Raw genomic sequence first — 17,284 nt, forward strand, 5'->3', positions numbered from 1 at the left:
CTGTTCTAGCTCTGAGGGTGTACCACTGGCTGAGAAGAGCGAGACAGGACTCCTGGCTTGGTTCTCACTTGGCTTGCCCATGTGAGAATGTAGTGTGGGCTCTATGGTTGCTTGGATCAGTCTCTGGTTAGATTTATTAGATGGTTGGGATTTGGTCGTATACTCAGCAGGAGACGAAGCTTTGGGTTGGTTTCTTTGTCCTGGCAGGACAGTAGGACGGGAGTCAGGGCTTCCACTTCTCATTATGTGACTGAATAGCCTCGTCAGGTGCGGCCACCAGCTTTGCTCTACAGACAGGGAAAGCCATGGGTTGTGCTCTGTTCAGATGCCACTATGAGCAGAGCTATTGGCTGGGATGCACAGTTTCTTGTGTGCTCTGGTAAGATTCGCAGGTTGGGCAGGCTAAAGCCAATATTCAGCAATGAATACAAATCCGTTTCCTGGCCTAGGTACAGTGAGAGAAGCAGCAATTCCAAGGCCAGTAAGGTTCTTTGTGGCCTTGACTCAAACTGTCCCTGATGCAAGTTTCCTGGCTGAACAGGACCACTGGCTTGCCTCGGGGGCAGTCAGCTCCATCTGCCTGCCACTCGTTTTTGCTGGATTACAGAGCGGCTTCTGGATATTCTCACCAGCCCTTTCTGTCAGATGGAAACAGGGATCATGGTCTGCAGCAGGTGGGGCTATGACTCAGCTCTCCTGTGGGGGGACCACTTCAGACAACTCCCAAGTTTTCCTAAACAGGCTTTCCCATTGAGGGGGACCAGGAGCTATAGTGAGCAGTGGTGAGGCTATGAATTAAGTCCCTTGACTGGGCAAAGCAGGGGAACCCTCTAAACCAGGTGCTACATTTGCCCTGGGGGTGATCAGCCCTGCCCACCTACCTCTTAGCTTGAGCATTGCTGGTGTTCCTGCCTGTCAAATGATGCCAGGAGCCATGCTTTAAGGTGGTAGGGCTATGACTTAGCTCCCAGGCAATGGCATACCAGGCTCCAGGGCCAGCAAATCTCCTTGTTTGACTACGCGAATCAGGCAGACCCATAGCCTGCCAAGTTCCTTGATCATATTGTGCCACTGATTTGATTCTGCAAATGAGCAGAAACACTCTTTGGGACTACTACGTGGGCTCTGCTGGTAAGAATTCAATCTGCTGAGATCCCAGTGCTGGTCTCACCCTGCTTTATCACAATCAGATTCCCAATAGTTGAGCACCACAGATTCCTCTATAATCGCCCTAGGGTGAGACCAGAGTAGGGGCTTCCCCAAAATGACCCACAACACTGCAGGAGCTGGATATCACCCTTGGGTTCTCTTTTCCCACTGGAAGAGCTGTAGGCTCAGGGGAGACCTCTCAGTGTGGTGCTGCGCTGGCCTGAAGCAGGAGGATTGCTGTCCACATGTAGCCATTCCTTTTACCCTTCTACTGCATTATGTCTTGGTCTCTGTGGTGCATTGGAGGGTGTGCTTCAGCCTTACCTCTATGTTCTAGGATTCTCTCAATGGTGTTTTATCCACGAATGGTTATTAGTTGTTCTTGGGTGGGAGAGCAAAGTCAGGAATGACATATGTCACCATCTTAATGATGTTACTTCTTCTCACTTTCAGTTTCAAAAGATGGTTTTGATGAATATAAAATTCTTGGTTGAAAGATTTTTTCCCCCCTCTTTTTAGTACTTTGATTATGTCATACTACTGCCTGCTGACCTCCATTGTTTCTTGTGAGAAGTCTGCAGTCAATCTTATTTGGGTTCCCTTCTGCATGGCTAGGCTTTTTGTTCTGCTGTTCTCAGGATTTTCCCTTTGATTTTGGATTTCAACTATTTTTTCTAAAGAATTTATTTATTTATTTGAGAGTGAGAGACAGAAAGAGAGAGAGCGCATAGAGGGAGAATGAGAGGGAGAAGCAGATTCCCCACTGAGCAGAAAGCCTGATGCAGGTCTCAATCCCAGGACCCTGAGATCATGACCTGAACTGAAGGCAGATGCTTAACCGACTGAGCCTCCCACGTGCACATGGATTTCAACTATTTTGCTATGATATGTCTGGATGTGATTTTTATGCGTTTATTTTACTTACAGTTTTTTTGAGCTCTTGGATGTGTAGATTAATGTTTTTCATGAGATTTCAGAATGTTTTAATACTTCTAATATTTTTTTCAGTCTCTTTTCTCTATCTCCTCTGCTCTGGTAAGTCTGAATATTCATATGTTGGTGGACTTAATTGTATCCCACATTTTTTTTTGTGGGTTTGTTCATTTGTCTTCATTATTTTCTGTTTATCAGCATAATCTTTATCAGTCTCTTCAAGTTTTCTGATTTTTTTCTTCTTCCAATTCAAATCTACTGTTCAATTACTCTGGCAAAATTATCATTTCAGTTACTGTACTTTTCAACTGCAGAATTTCCATTTGGTTCTGTTTTATAATTTCTATGTCTTTATTGATAATCTCTATTTGAAAAGATATTGTCTTTATACCTTTCTTTACTTATTTGAGGCTTATTTCCTTTAAACATGTTTGTAATAGTTGCCTTGAAGTATTTATCTATTATGTCTGTGATTTGTCCCTTTCAAAGGCAGTTTCAAAGGCCTACTCTTTGCTTATACTTTTGTGTTTCTTTGCCTCCTAATTTTTTTGTTGAAAACTGGACATTTTAATAGTATATTGTAACCACCCTTGATTGATCTCCTTACCCAGGACTTGTTTATTTGTTTAATAACCTCGCTAGACTATTTTAGTAAACTTTATTTCCCCTGCATTGGGTAGCCTCTGGTATTGCTCCTTAGAGGGCAAACTTTTAGCCAGGTGCAGTCACGCTTGAAATGACAGTGATTTTAGCAGGGCTCTCTTTGAGTTTCTCTTTTTCTGATTTCTCTGTTAGGCTATTCTGAACTCCTTTGATATCACACCTATTATTAGCTTTCACTAATTGCCAGCTGACTACTCTATTGTTTTCAACAATATCCTGGGAAATAAATTGCTCCATAGTGTGATCTTTTAAAACTGGGCTCTTTACAGAAGTAATCTTTGAAGCCAGTTTTTGCAGTTTGTTCAGATATCAGAAGGGCTCTCCTTAGCCGTCTCTTCTCCTAGTTCTCTTTGGTAAACCTCAAGATGGTTTAGTTTAGCTTTCTGCTCTCTTAGATCTACCCTTCTCCTTTTAAGTGTTTATCACTTTCTGAGGGCAAGGGCTATCAGGGTTCCAGTATTCTCTACCTATTGCACCTGGGTTAGAGCTTCTGCCTTATAAGTGAGTTCTGAGAGGAGGAAGAGAACCCAAGTTCTCTCAGACATTCTTACTTGAAATAGATTCTCTACAACATAGACCCAGGCTAGGGTATTTCTTGCAATGACACTGTAACCCTTGACTGGAACAAGGTAGGGAAGGGATCCTGTGTTTTCTTGGTTTCGCCTTTTTGGAGTGGAACTTCTGGTAGTCTGAACTTGGGTCAGGGGAGAGAGAGAAAAGAGAGGGTAAGTTGTTTAAATTCAACAGTGTCTCACTGTTCTTACTGAGATATAATAGATTTTATTGAATAAATATTTGTGTATTTGCTATATGCCCTTAAGACAATTTCCAGAGATTTTAAATGGTTGTTTCACTGGGGAGAGGATCCACAGAACTCCTCACAACTGTATCCCAGAAATTATCTCCTCAGTGTGATTCTATTCAGAGCTTCTCTTTTTTCTCAAAACTCAACAATGATTGTCCATCCCAGTGACTTGCTCTGACTAGCTTTTTGTACTTGCTGTTTGCTCTACTAGAATTTTTTGTTTGTTTCCTGAGATTACCACCATATCTTGTTTCTTCTTGGTATTACTATCCCAATCCAGCCTGTGTGAAAAGCAATTCACTCATATTTCTAGTGTTTTATTTCTATATTATCTATCTCTACTTATTTTTTAATATTTTATTTATTTATTTATTTGAGAGAGAGACAGACCTGGTGACAGGGATAGGGAGAGCAAGCAGGAGCAGGGAGGGGAGGGAGAAGCAGACTCCCCTCTGAGCAGGGAGGGCTTGATCCCAGGACCCTGGGATCATGACCTGAGCTAAAGGCAGATGCTCAACTGACTGAGCCACCCAGGCGCCCCTATCTATCTTTACTTATAAAAGAATATAAACTTCATGGTATTAGGGACTTTCTTCTCTTCACAGAGCACATATTGGTCACTTTCAGAATAATACTTTCTTGTTGAAAAATCCCTTCGTTTTTTCTTCTTTTGGCAGTTAGGTGACCACTAAGATTTCAGTAACCTGTTTTATTTGTAGCTCTGTGTGTTTATCTGACTATATTTTTGTTACATTTGTAAGTGAGCAGAAGTAATAAGTACAACTGCAGCTTGAAGTGCCTAAATGATAATTGTATCCTCTTTGTTTTCATGTTTTTCACTTCTCATGGGCTGGAATGCATCAGTTATATGGGTTGCTGACAGTGTGTCTGAAAAGGGTGAGGCAAGATTTAATGACTTTATAGAACAGAGCTGCCCCACTGGTCATCATGAGAAAAAAAGTAAACTTCTATCTTATTAAAGCCATTATAAGTTTTAGTTTTTTACTTTATTGTACACTAGGTCATTAACAAAATATTTTGAATGAAGAAATGAATAGATGGAGCCCATTTTAAAAATCTGGAAAATGGGAAAAATTGCTTTCCTTGGTTAATTTTTTTTACCTCTGCTAATTAATAATAATGGCAACTGTAATCTTTCTACTTGGTTCATCATTTTAATTCAAACAACTTTACTATTTCATCACATAGAATGAGTGTTACTGACTTCTGCACTGGAGCAGAAAAATCAAGAGTTCATACTGGTTACCTTATATTTCTATAGATAATTTAGTCATGTTCTTCTTGCCATTATATTATAAAATACATAGCCAAACATAAGTACAGAATTGTTTGTGGATTCATATCACCAGAGATTTCTCAATGCTCATTCATCCCTTGGTGAATGATGATGAGCAAACCTTAGTGCCTAAATAGTTTTATATAGTAGTAATATGAAAACAAATTATCACATTAAATTTACTACCGTGTTTTCAAACGTGTAAGTGAACTCATGAGTAGTTTTCTTTCCTTATGGCAAAAAATCTAAAAAAAAAAAAAAAACCAAAAAACTAAATGACAATTTCCCCCTTATATTCAGCCCCTTGTTGTGCAAAAAACATCAGGAGAAATTTATTAGTGAATGTGAAACAAAATGGATTTACATACAAAAAGGATATGAAGCCAGGCTCTTCAAGGATCTCTTTTTTCAGCCTGAAACTAATATAACAGGAAAGCTTACACATTGGAAACATGTAAGTATAATTAGTTTATTACTTATCTTTAAAATATTTTAAAGATACTATAGTTATGATTTATGTAGCATTAGTAAAATCTCTTCATTCTTTTAAATAGTTTCCATTTATTGTTAATATTCTGCTTGAGATTTTCTTGATGATAAAAGGTCATATAATAACAGCACAAATATAATTTTTGTGGTGCATTATTCTTATTACAACCATTTTATAATTTATGTTTTGTATATATTTTTTCTTGTATTGATTATTACAAGTAGTTATTAACATTAATGTAAAAATCTCTTCATAGTAGTTGAAAACTTAAAAAAGTAGTTTATTAAAGACTGATGATACTATATATATTCATTGAGTGTTTTATGCTGTTACACATTGAAAAAAGAACAAAGTTTTTATTTATTGAGTGCCTACTATGTATCAGGCACTGTGCTAGATATTTTGCATGTATTCTATAATTTAGTCTCCACAACACTGTAAGATAGGTATTTTTTATCTCATTTTTATAAATAGGGAAACTAAGGCTCTGATGGGTTAACTAACTTAACAAAAGCCACACAATTGAGTGGCATTGCTAAGACTTAATTAACTTCAGGTCTTCTGACTCCAGAGTTTGTGCTTTTTTTATCTTTAGAGTTTTTTTTTTTTTAATTTGGATATTATGTAATGGTAGAAATGAAGACTTGGCATTGTAGTATAACTAACTAGAGCAAACTTTTAATAATGTGTAAAGCACTGTTTGTGATAAACTCCTTCACATGTGGGCCTGTGTCTAAGTAGCTTGCACTACAATTGTTTCCATTATATTAACATGATTAGAAAGGATGACAAAAGGTCCAGACTGTCATTAGTCTCTGATTTCAGTGTTAGTGAGGACATGTGTTTGAGAAAATAGCACAGGAATACCTTCAAGCCCTTAAAAGCCACAAAAAATTATCCATTGAATAAAAACATAGGTTTAAAGGCAGATGTATCCCATTCAAAACATTTTCCTCATTTGCACATGGTACCAACTGTATTAATTTGTTCTAGATGATATTATGCTCTATAAAAGTATGAAGTTCATTTGAAGTGTCTTTTGGCCCTCTATATAGAATATAAACTCACTGATTTCAGGTACGTTACCGACTTTTTTAAATGCTTTATGCAGAGGAAACTTTCACTGAATGTTGCATATGGTACATATCCAATTGACAACCAATTTGGGTATATATTTATATATTTATAAAATATTTACACACTCATATACAGATACATGTTTATATACATAGTCCTATATCCATATGCAAAATCTTATATACATATATGGGTATACATTGTATTATGGCAAGTGACTATTATGTGTGCATAAATAGGAATAAAATATTCATATTATAGAGGTATTTTATTTAATATCTGTGAAGTTACATAGAATATATCATTGTCAGGAAGAATTTTGAATGTTAAGAAATATTGGAAAATATATTCACTGTAAGGAATGTTGTAAAGCTCTTTAATATCATTGATAATTCTGCTAAGCATGTCACTATTATTAGAATATTAAAGAACTATATATAGACTATACTATAGAATATTAAAAAACTAAAAATATTAAAGAACTATTCTTTCATATTCAATAAATATGTACATTTTCCTATGCTTTTTCACTCTTTATAGCTACTATTCATAAAACATTATAGAAGTTGCTCAGCTCAATTTCTTAGAGTAATTGAAATGATCCTTAATTATAAGATTCATCTTTGAGTCTTTACTTTTTCTCTATAAAATCGTTGTTCCATCTTCTGGTGGCTTCTTTTGTAGTCTCCTCTTTAGCTCACTTATTTGGTATACTATTCTTTTGTTATTTTTGTTACTTACATATCTAGTTATTAGTGACTTAGTGCTTGGTTAATTAGAAACTATAGTGAGAGTAAGTGATGCCATAGAGTGCCTAAGAGAACCTAGGATCCAAGAAACATTTTAAAAAGAAGTAGGGAAAAGGGAGGAAGTAATAAAATATTGGTATTTAATACTGTGAGTTCATTTTTAAAAATGCTGTGAGCAAATAATGGAAAGGATTAGTAAAGGGTGGAATTCAAGTTTTAGTAATTAGAAAAGTAATCAGTGTCTGTTTTTCTCCTGTTTGGGGATGAAATGTGCTTGGTCCAAAAGGCATAAAATGCCCCATATTCATGGTAACCTAAAATGGAAGGAGCTACAGGAGTGAGTTCAAGGTACATTTATTTAAGAAATGCTGTGCTGCAAAACCAGAAGTCCATATAAGCATCCAGAATTTATGGTGCATGCTTAAGCTATTAAAGGAGATACAGAACCAAAAGTCAGCATTCATGAGTAAGGAATCTGATTAAAAAAATGGATCAGAGGAAATTGAGGATCTGGAACAATTGCTAGGGACATTATTTGCCCATGGCTTACATGGTCAAATGGTGATTGGTCCTTTTGCAGAGGAGGAACATAGATACAGAATTATGGTGGTCAATTAGATCAAGTTTTAGGGAAGCTTTTATATTATTATAATGTATTTTAGGGAAATTTAGATACTATTATGATGGATTTTGCTGGGACACCCAAGAATATTTGAAATTTTCTTTGACATAGTCAACCCTTTCCTTCAAAAGTTACTGTGGAAAATGTATGTATAGGGAGTAATAGCAAACAAAGCAGTTTCTAACTGGATGTTGGCCTGAAATTCCATTGCAAAATTTTAGTAACCTTGGCTAGACTATGAGATATTCTTCATTATTTATCCTTTGTTAGCTTTACATTATTCTTTCACTTATTTCCTATATTGCAAACATGAATTTTAGAAGAGATATAGTATGAGAGAAAGTCACACCCATTGGAGCCAAAAGGAAAGAGATTCAGAGGAGGGGAAAGCAATTTGCCATGTATTTATCTCAGAGGCAGCCTAGTTGCTCCCCTTCCTCCTGCCCCCAAACCCTTACATCTAAAGCTTCCTTAAGCTGGTTTAGTCATATGTTGTTAGGAAGGAGAGAAAGCATCTAAGAAGTAAAAAAGAGTGATGGCCAGGAACCTTAAGGGTTTCAACCTCATGGAAGGAAAGAACAAATCTATCTTGTAGATCTCAATCTTCTCTGACAGCCTATCTCCTAGAATCATGATCTATTTTTTTTTCTTAGAACTTGAGCAACACCTTCCCTTCTTGAAGCATGAAGGTTGGAATTACATACCCTTTATCTTGACACATTTTCTGGAGAGGGTGCATATGTTCTCCCTAGTTAGCAACAAAATGAGGAGAGGGATCAATAAGGCAATCTAATCCAATTTCTCTGGAAGGGATTTCTTACTTGGAATCACTTTTAATACATTGAATGTTCACATTTGTACTCCTTTATGCCATTGTATGATTCCTGGAGACACCAGACATTATCTAATATGGCAGTCATCTATACTAAAGTAAGATTTGCTTTAGATATGCTGATTTGGTTAAAATTTAGAATATATTTATTGATTTTTTTCCTTGCTTCCAAAAATTTATTTTTCTCATAACTAATGCTAGTGGTGTATACATGCCATATTGAACATTTTTGTAAAACCAAATAGAACAACATGTTTTCAAATACAGTCCTATGAACCTTTGCCATTGTTATTAAATGTTTCCCTATATATATATCTTTATATATATATAGATATAGATATCTATATGTAGATATAGACTTTCAGATTGGCTTCTTTCACTTAGTAATATGCATTTAAGTTTCCTCCTTCTCTTCATGGCTTAATAGCTCATTTCCTTTTAGCACTAAATACTATTTCATTGTCTGGGTGTACTGCAGTTTATCCATTCATCTATTGAAGGACCTCTTAGTTACTTCGAAATTTTGGCACTTATGAACAAAGTTGCTGTAATCATCCATGTGCAGGTTTTCGTGTGGACATAAATTTTCAGGTTGTTTAGGTAAATACAGTAGAGCATGATTGCTGAATCATATGGTAAGAATATATTTAGTTTTGTAAAAAAGCTGCCCAACTCTCTTCCAAAGTGGCTGTACCATTTTGCATTCCTACCAGCAATGAATGAGAGTTCCTCTTGCTTGGTATCTTTGCCAGGATTTGGTGGTGTCAGTGTTCTAGATTTTGGCTATTCTAATAGATGTTTAATAACGTCTTGTTGGTTTAACTGGAAATTCCTTAATGACATGTACATATTTTCATGTTTACTTGCCATCTGTGTATCTTTGGTGAGCTGTAGTTCTCTTTTTATTGTTAAAAAGGTGAGATGATTTATCACATGGCCTATATGAGTAAGAGGAAAGAAAAGGGCTCTCCTTAATCAGGGCTGGTGTGCAGTGTACAATTGCAATTACATCATAGTCTATGTAGATGATATTCCCTGCTGTTTGCACAGCACAGCTGGTATGGAAGGATGAGTTTGCCCTAATTTTATAAATCCAAGTAACTAGTCATATATGAGAATTATTTTTGTGTGTGTGCACCTACTTTAAATTCAGGTAAATATGGAGGTAGAGGGAGAGAATAATCAGAATAATAATCAGAATAATCATATTACAAGCCAAGAAATATTGAATTTACTTTTGCCCTCTTTTTCTAGTTTAACAGTAAGTGATACTAAGAAAATATAGAGAGGGTTGATCTTATATTGGATTCAGGAGATGTGGATTTGATCACCTCATTTTAATTATGTGAGGTGTTAAAAAACTTACGGATAGATATTTTATTTTTAAATTTTGTTGTTTTGTGAAATAAGAGTGCTGTTTTATACTGGAAACTGACCTTTATTTTCAGTGCATTTCTGTAATATTGTTCCAGCTTATATAATTCTATAAGAAAGAAGCTTTATGATGACATTCTTTAAAAATTGCCCTTTGTTATTATCTGTCATTTTGGGGCCCCATCAGTAATTCACTTCATTTGAAATGGATATTTTTTGAATATTTACAATGTCCTTAGCACTGAAACAAACTCTGAACCCTTAAAGAATTATAATCAAGCAAGCTTTATGCAGGAACTTTTAGGGAGGGAGGGAAGAGCTAGGAAAAACTCACTGGGTAGGGACTGATTATATAAAGTTTGGAGCTGAGAGGAGTATACAAATTCAAGTCTGTTTTAGTTGCTTACCTCTAATGGGTCTGACCAAAGAAGATGGAGTTGTCTGGAGTATTAAGCCTTCTGGGAAATAGTGGCTTTTAGTGGTAGGTGGAAGTATGAGATATTAGAAGAGTATATAAGGGCAGATGCTAGGGCTGCCTGAGGCTAAGGGTAATTTAATTTAAGCTTAATTCAGCCCTCTTTTGGGGTTCAAAGAAGCAATAATGATGGTTCAAAAGTGAAAGTAAAGCTTAATGACCTCATCAATACTTAGGGGGCTAAATTTAGCCATTTAATAAAGTTTTGCAGATATTTATTGTGTGCTTTTTAGGTGTCAGTTTCTCTGCTCATCACTGACAGTAAAAATAAATAAAGCATGTCCCCTTTAATCAAAGACTTTACCGAGACTAAAGAGAGAAGACTTGAAACTAGATGAGTAAGATTAGAACAGAAACATACAAGGATAGTATTACCATTGTGGTTTCTCAGATGTGTCATTAGCAGAGAGCTCCAGCTTTTAGTTTTTTTCAGGGTCCGGCTTTGCTTTCAAGTCTAGGTCACACTATTTTTTTTCTAGGCAAATTCCAGTCAATTATTGAGTAAGGCAATATTACAAGGACCTGGCCATTTCTACTCAGTATGGGATTTCAGACAGACAGACTTTGCTTCAGAGTTCCAGGGTGGTTGGCAGAAAGTTTAGCTTTCCCTGATTAATCCACTTCCTCCATTTTCCTTTAACAGGTGTTACTTCCCAATAAATCTTTTGTACACTTAACTCTGTCTTGGTATCTCATTTCTGGAAAAACCAACCTGTGACCATTTAGAATTGATCAAAGGATTCACCTAATAGCATAACCCATCTGGAAAAAGTAAAGAGATAGGAACTAGGAAGTGCTGATTGTACTGCTCAACAGACACTTTGGTGCATTGAAGTGAATAAAGGAGAATTAAATGACTTAAACCTGAGACAGATAGAAATTAGGAAAAAGTTATAAGGAGATCCTTATAAGTTATGCCAGATGATAACTTCATTGGCATCTTTTTCCCCATTAGCATGTTTTAACATCTGCTTACAAATGTGAGTTCTGTTGATCCCATTCCCATACATAAGAGCTTTAATATCAATAATATACGATAATATTGTCCCCTAGGAATCACAAGACAAATGTAAATACAAATGTAAATAAAATTCCTTTATTATTAACATTCCTCGATGAAGTGTCCATCTTTTCTGTTATTGAAAATTATATTTTTTTCATAATCATAGCGCCATCTCAGCTGTTCACATAGAACCTTCACATATCTGCGTGCTACCCTGACCTTTTAGAACCAGTTAAAGAACAACTGGCAATATAGCCACAGACTTCCTTTTGTTAAAATATATAATTTGGATGTAATCTTTTGCTCTGTGTAAAAAGACATGTGTACACACTTCCATAGACTACAATGAGTATTTCTGCCTGAAGTATTTCCGGAAAGGCAAGAAATCTACCTGGTACCTTTCAGACTGGCTCTCTTCATTATTCAGTTTCTCAGTCTTTTTGGGCAACTGACTCAGAGGGGAAGCCTAATTTTATACCAAGCAGAAAACTGACTTACAGTTATGCCCTTCAAGTATTTTCATTTGCTTTATCAACCAGGCACGAGGGATTGCCATCATTATCGGGACACCTGAAAGTTCAAAACTTGAGATTTTATGGATTATCCAGGGCTTGTTTTACTTTAGGGCTGTTCATTTATATCTCATGGTATAGCCTTGAGTTTGAATGTGGACAGTATCCCCTCCTTGTGTGGACATGGGCTTTGATTTTTGACTCCTGACCTTTTGAGCCATCAAACGCATAGTTTAGTTTGTAAGTTGTTTTTTCCTGATCTACAAGTATTGTTAGAACAAAAGCAGTATTGAGTGTTGGGCTTACCTCTCTGGGATCTTGCCTTCTCTTAAATTTTGACCTGATAAATCCTAATTTTCTTGAGAAATCCTATTTTTCAAAGACTTTAAAAAAATCTTTCATCTGGCTTTTTTGAAATTCAGAATTGGCCCAAATTTATATTCTACTAGTCTTGGATGTGGTTGTTTTGACTTTCCATATTTTCTATTATTAAATAACTCGTACATTTTCCCTTGACCTGAGGGAAACCATCTTCTTTTTTTTAAAGTGCATTTTAAATATCAAATCTGTTTTACTTTGTATTGATTTAAAATTTTAATTTTAAGTGTTAACATTATTATCCAGTGTTTCTTTTTTTCCTTTTTTATTATTTAAATTCAATTAGCCAACATATAGTACATCTTTAGTTTCAGATGTAGAGTTCAGTTATTCATCAGTTGCGTATGACACCCAGTGCTATTAACATCACATGCCCTCCTTAATGCCTATCACCCAGTTACCCCATCCTCCTCACCCATCTCCCCTCCAGCAGCCCTGTTTGTTTCCTGTAGTTAAGAGTACTTGGTGTTTCTTCTTCTTACTACTACCATGAGCAGTCTATATGTTTTATATTACTTTTTGAGATTTGGCAGCATTAATCTGTATTTTAGGGAAGATTAATTGTCTAACAATTGTTACTACCTTTTTTTACAAGTTCTAATAGCATATTATTTCAGTTTATTTAAAAAAATATATTTTTGTAAGTTCTTGTTTGTTCTAAGTAATCTAGCTTGATACTTAATTTGTTATGATTACATAGATGGTGCTAAAAATTCACATTTAGGATTCAAAAAGAGAAAAATATATTAAAATCTTGTTAATAATTTCAAATGAAAGTTTCAGAAGTGTTATAGTTAATTAATGATAAATGTGTTGTTTTGAACATTTTTAGTTATTTTCTGCTTCAGTTTTATCAAATGCTAAAAAAATAATTTGCAAATTTATTTGGCTTTTTGCTTACATTATCATAAACACTAAAATTGTTAGTTTTTTTAAAAACTTGAATCCTAAAATCACCTGAAAATTTTTAGTGGTTTTTCTCAAGTCTCATTTCATTATATTAATTATTTTAGATACTTCACATCTTTGACATTTCATTATAACTCTGACAAGCACTACTGAAACTGAATTGTCAACTCTACAATATTTTTTATAACATCTCTCCTGAGATATAATTTGCATAACCCAAAGTTCATCCTTTTAAATTATTCGATTCAGTGATTTTTAGTATATTCACAGACTTTTGTGATCATTACCATTACCTAATTCCAGAATATTTTGATTACCTCAAAATGAAATCCCCTACCATTAGCAGTTGTCCTTGTGGGCCCGGGCAACCATTAATCTATTTTCTGTATCTATAAGTTTGCTTATTCTGGGCGTTTAATATAAATGGAATAATAAAATATGTGGTCTTTTGTGTCTGGCTTCTTTCACTTAGCATAATGTTTCCAAGATTCATCCCTGTGATAACATGTATCAGTATTTCATTCATTTTTATGGCTAAATAATATTTTATTGTATGAATAGGCCACATTTTGTAATCTATTCATTAATTGGGTTACTTCCAATTTATGGCTATTACTAATAATGCAGCTGTGAACATCCATATACAAATATTTGTGTGGACATATTTTTCAGTTTTCTTGACTAGACAACTAGTAGTGGAGTTACAGGAGGATGATATGGTAATTCTACTTTTAACTTTTTGAGGAAGTAACAAACTGTCTTCCACAGCAATTGCACCATTTACATTCATATCATCAATGTAGGAGAGTTCTAATTTCTCCAAATCCTCACTAACACCTGTTATTATCTGTCTTTTTGATTATAATCAGCCTGGTTGGTATGAAGTGGTACATCACTGTGGCTTAAACTTGTATTTCCCAGTAACTAATGATGATAAGGATCTTTTCATGTATTTATTGGCCATTTGTATGTCTTCTTTGGAGAATTGTCTATTCAAATACCTTCATCATTTTATAATAGCTTCTTTTTATTATTGAGGTGTAAGAATTCCTTATATATTATTTATCCCTTATATATTCTTAATACAAATCACTTATCACATATATGATTTAAAAATATTTTTCCTTTTTTTAATTATGTCCAATTAGCCAACATATAGTACATCATTAGTTTTTGAGGTCGTGTTCAATGATTTATTAGTTACGTGTAACACCCAGTGCTCATCATATCACGTGCCCTCCTTAATACCCATCACCTGGTTACCCCATCCCCCCACCCCCTCTCCTCCGTAACCCTCAGTTTGTTTCCCGGAGTCCAGAGTCTCTCATGGTTTGTCTCCCTCTCTGATTTCTTCCCATTCCCATTATGTAGGTTGTCTGACTTTTTAAATTTAAAACACAAAAGCTTTTAATTTTGATAAAACCTAATTCATCTCTTTTTTTCCTTGATCACTTTTATTTTCCATATCAAATATAAGAAACAATTATCTGAACCAAAGTCTTAAAGATTTATTTCTATGTTTTTTCTTTTTTTTTTAAGATTATTTATTTATTTATTTGTCAGAGAGAGGGAGAGTGAGAGATCAAGATAGCGCAGGAGCAGGGAGAGCAGCAGGCAGAGGGAGAAGCAGGCTCCCTGCTGAGCAAGGAGCCTGATGTTGGGCTCCATCCCAGGAGTCTGGTATCATGACCTGAGCTGTAGGCAGATGCTTAACTGACTGAGCCACCCAGGCATCCCTATTTCTATGTTTTTTCTAAGAGTTTTATAATCTTAGCTCTTATATTTAGGCCTACAATTCATTTTCAATTAATCTTTATGTAGTATGAATTAGGAATCCAACATTGTTCTTTTATTAGTGGATATCCAGTTGTACTGTACCAGTTTTTGAAAGGAAAAAAAAACTCATCCTTCTTTTGAATTATCTTGGTACCCTTGTCAGAGTTCTGTTGACCATGTGCAAGGGTTTATTTCTGGACTCTTAAGTTCTATTCTATTGATCTGTATGTCTACCCCACACAATCACTTGGCATTGCAAAGTTTTTGTTACTTAAATAATATACTACTGAAGAAAAAAATTCCAGTATCCTAGGAATCTTCAGTAATATAGTTTATCATGTTATAATTAAGATTGAAATCTATTATCCTAAAATTTTTGTTTTATATCATTATACTCAAATTAAAAATTAATCAACATGTAAACTCCTCCCATGTGTACAAATGATATATTATTTATCTCCAAATTTTTTGAAAGTTTGCAATTTAAGATTCATGCATGGATAGGAAATCTGATATGGAGAGCAAATTTCTGAGAGTTGACAAATGAAAAGAATAGTCAAAGCCCTAAGAAACAATTAATGGTTTTTCCATCCATAGAACACTGATTTATCCCACAGATGGATTTCATGAACTTTATAATTATAAAAGCAGCTTTGCCTGCATACTTTAAAGTCAATAGATACATATATGTTTATACATATAAATAAGTATCATTATAGATACCTTATAGGTATCTATAGGAGTGTTAAATCTTGGTTTTAAATTTCAGATTTTATGTTCTTTAATGCTTTTATTTTTCCACCTTAGCATGCTTTAGGGAAATGAAGAAGAGTGGAGTTTTTTAATTCTTTAAGGATTTGTTGTTTAGGGCCCCTGGGTGGCTCAGTCAGTTAAGTGGCTGCATGATCCCAGGATCCTGGGATTGAGTGCCACATCTGACTCCTTGCTCAGCGAGGAGTCTGCTTCTCCCTCTCCCTCTGTCTCCCCAACCCCCAACCTGGCTTGTGCTATCCCTCTCTCTCCCTTTCTCTCTCTCTCTCAAATAAATAAAATCTTTAAAAAAAATTTTGTTGTTTAATGAGGTAATAGAATAATGACCAATATGCCTATATAATTAAGCATCAGATGTGTGGTGGAACATACAAAAAATTTAATGTCAAAAAAGAAAAGATCAAGGGTAACATTTAAAAAATATATGAACAAAGCTATGGAGGTGAGAATTAGCTTGGCAGATATGTGAATGGAAAGGAAATTATCCTAACTATATACTAAGAGATTTATGAGAGGAATTGTGGAAGGTAAAGTTGGGTGGGGCTGCTAATGGATATTTTAATTTTCACTTGAGTGCTTAAAATGATTATTTAGCAAGCAGTAGTCTCTCTGTACATTTTAATCCATATGTGCTGTTATACCTGTGAAATTACTTAGAATGTAAGTAGACAGAATGTAATAGACAGATGACAAGTAGAATGTAATAGACAGATGACAAGAAAATGTAGGAAGATTTCCAGATGAAAGATGAAAGAGCATAATAAAGGCTGTAGATTTCAGTAATTAGTGGCCCTTTTATAATTTTATATCATTTTATCTTTTCAATGTTTTTAGCTCATTATTCTGTTATAAACAGTACACTCAGCTGGTTCAGTCTTCAGTCTCCTTGCTCATTCCTACCTGTTTGCCTCATGTTTTCCTTAAGTAAATTAAGTATCATCTACTTTTTCGCATCTGCCTAATTGATGATCCATCCCAGTTTCTTCAAGATGCTTTACAATGAGCTCAACCTTCTGATGACATTTACAGCATTTACAATGTCATTCAAATTGGAACTTTTACATTTTATCTTGTTATTCACAGGAAAAGGTATTTAAATTAAAGTAAAATTGGTTAGGTTAAGAAAGAATTTGGGCTTGACCACTGGAGTAGTACAGGAGACACAGAATGTTTATGGTTCTAGGAACTAGCAAAAGAGAGTCATTTTGGTAAGTAGCTCCCCATCTAATGAGTACTGTGAGCTCTATTCACTGTCACGTGGCTAGCCACAATTGAGGAACTACTGTGGAAAGCTTAGCAACATTGAAATTGGGTCAGGTTGAAATAAAATGCTGGTATTAATGAGGTCTGTCCTCAAGTATCAAAGCCTAGACACTATGTTAAAAAACTGTCTTAAGAAGAAAACTGGTATCAAAGATTGCATTGCTAGAATGAAGGCTTGGGAAATGGCCCAAGGCAGATGTCAAATT

General features: G+C 35.1%; 1 protein-coding gene across 1 annotated transcript in view; it reads left to right on the forward strand.

The window, feature by feature from the left end:
* LRRIQ3 (leucine rich repeats and IQ motif containing 3) overlaps nucleotides 1-17,284 on the forward strand; it is a 202,775-nt gene that overhangs the window by 102,919 nt on the left and 82,572 nt on the right. Inside the window, exon 5 of the mRNA XM_028102548.2 lies at nucleotides 5,148-5,301. Within this exon, the coding sequence (XP_027958349.2) occupies nucleotides 5,148-5,301 (154 nt within the window). The remainder of the gene's footprint in view (nucleotides 1-5,147; nucleotides 5,302-17,284) is intronic.

This window comes from Eumetopias jubatus, unplaced genomic scaffold (genome assembly GCF_037043125.1).
Source record: "Eumetopias jubatus isolate StellerSeaLion01/CBP00866 unplaced genomic scaffold, mEumJub1_p1.0 scaffold_4, whole genome shotgun sequence".
Classification (NCBI taxonomy): domain Eukaryota; kingdom Metazoa; phylum Chordata; class Mammalia; order Carnivora; family Otariidae; genus Eumetopias; species Eumetopias jubatus.